At 41.5% G+C, this 1,696-nt stretch overlaps 1 protein-coding gene across 2 annotated transcripts in view; it reads right to left on the bottom strand.

Annotated features, from left to right (window-relative positions):
* The window catches only part of LOC118333208 (coiled-coil domain-containing protein 142-like), a gene marked incomplete at its 3' end in the record, with an annotated part of 7,992 nt that overhangs the window by 2,318 nt on the left and 3,978 nt on the right, over nt 1-1,696 (bottom strand). For both annotated transcript variants that reach the window (XM_035668754.1, XM_035668756.1), the window contains 1 exon segment: nt 1,219-1,329. In XM_035668754.1, the coding sequence (XP_035524647.1) occupies nt 1,219-1,329 (111 nt within the window).

The following is a 1,696-nucleotide window of genomic DNA, read 5'->3' as shown; positions in this document are numbered from 1 at the left end:
ATGCTGACATACAGGCCTACTGTGCATATTTTTTCTTAAGTTTTCTTACACGCCTTAAAACGGGAGGCTGTCGCTCAGGAGGTAGAGTGGGTCATCCACCAATAAGAAGGTTGGTGGTTTGGTCCCCTGCTCCTCCTGCTGCATCTCAAAATGTCCTTGAGCAATATACTGAACCCGAATTGCTCCCAAAGCTGTGCATCGATGCATGAATGTAGATGAATGAGTTTCCGTTTCAGATGGCCCTTGCTTCACTGTGTGAATGGGTGAGTGTGGCATGTAGTGTAAAAGCGATTTGAGTGGTTGGAAGACTAGAAAGGTTTTATACAAGTACAGGTCCATTTACCATTTAAAAAGGCCACATGACCCCTAGTGGGGGTCCCGATTTATTTTTCACCGATAAGCCATAACATTACTATTAACTTCGGAGGACTCCACAGCACCCAGTACCTACCAACTCTGCTGATTAAGACTGTTTAACTTTAACCTGCTATGCACAAACTTTACCTTGTAATAATTGCACATGTACAGTTGGAGGCAGTGTGATGCTGTGGGTGATGTCCTGCTGGGAAACCTTGGGTCCTTCCATTCATGTGGATGTTACTTGCTAAGGTAGATGGTACGTGTCACTCTTTCATGGAAATGGTATTACCTGATGGCAGTGGTCTATTTTAGCAGGATAATGTGCCATGCCACAAAGCAAAAATGGTTCAGGAATGGTTTGAGGAACACAACAATAAGTTCAAGGTGTTAACTTGTTCCTCAGATCTCAATCCAATCAAGCATCTGTGGGATGTGCTGGAACAAACAAGTCTGATTAATGGAGGCTGTTTTGGAGGCAAAAGGAGACCTACACAATATTAGGCAGGTGGTCAAAATGTTATGGCTGAACAGTGTATTTTCTAGTGATTTTATATTTTTATATTTGAGGACGGCTTATTAACTGACCCAAAAGAGGGCCCAAAGAGATGATCGGGTGTAAAGGCTTGAATACCCTTTCCCAACTATCTCAAAAATGTGTGGTAAATAGTACAGCTCTGAAGCTTAATTTCTTTCTTACAATAAAACACGTTGGTCAGTCACTTAACATTCATAGATCCGTTACAGAACAGTACCTATATAATCAATATGGAGCCTGGTATGGTGTTAATAAACTGAAGCTACATTACAGTGAGGTGAATAAAGAATAGTTAAAAGGCAGAATGTAACAGATTATGGTACCGGAGGCTGAGCAGTCCGTGTTGGAGTTCAGCTGACAACCTGTATTTGTCTGACTGGATCAGTTCTCTGATAGAATCAAAGTCCTGCTTCAGCTGGAGAGCTCCCTGCACACTGAGGAGGAACAACAGAATAACACTGTTCAGAACTTTCACTAAGAAATACATCAGCATCATGGTACACGGTACCCAGTTAGATCCACAGAAGGAGAGGGAAACGTGTTTTACATCAGGCACACACACACACACGCACACACAGAACTGGCAGAACTTTTCATACACATTTTCTAGTTACTAAAACTGTGTCACAACCTCTGACACAATACTGGAGGACTCAAATGCACAGACTCTGGCACAGACGAAGATGTAGCAAAAATGATATTTATCCAAAATAAAATTCAAACAAAAGGCACTCTCAAGGAGGGTATCAAAGTGCAAAACAAATAAACACAAACTTTAATAGAAACATGAAATAACCTGAA

This window comes from Morone saxatilis, unplaced genomic scaffold (assembly GCF_004916995.1).
Source record: "Morone saxatilis isolate NCDOM2014 unplaced genomic scaffold, NCSU_SB_2.0 Contig22, whole genome shotgun sequence".
Taxonomy (NCBI): Eukaryota; Metazoa; Chordata; class Actinopteri; family Moronidae; genus Morone; species Morone saxatilis.
Note: the sequence above shows the minus strand (reverse complement) of the source record. Positions and strands in the feature narration are given on the sequence as shown.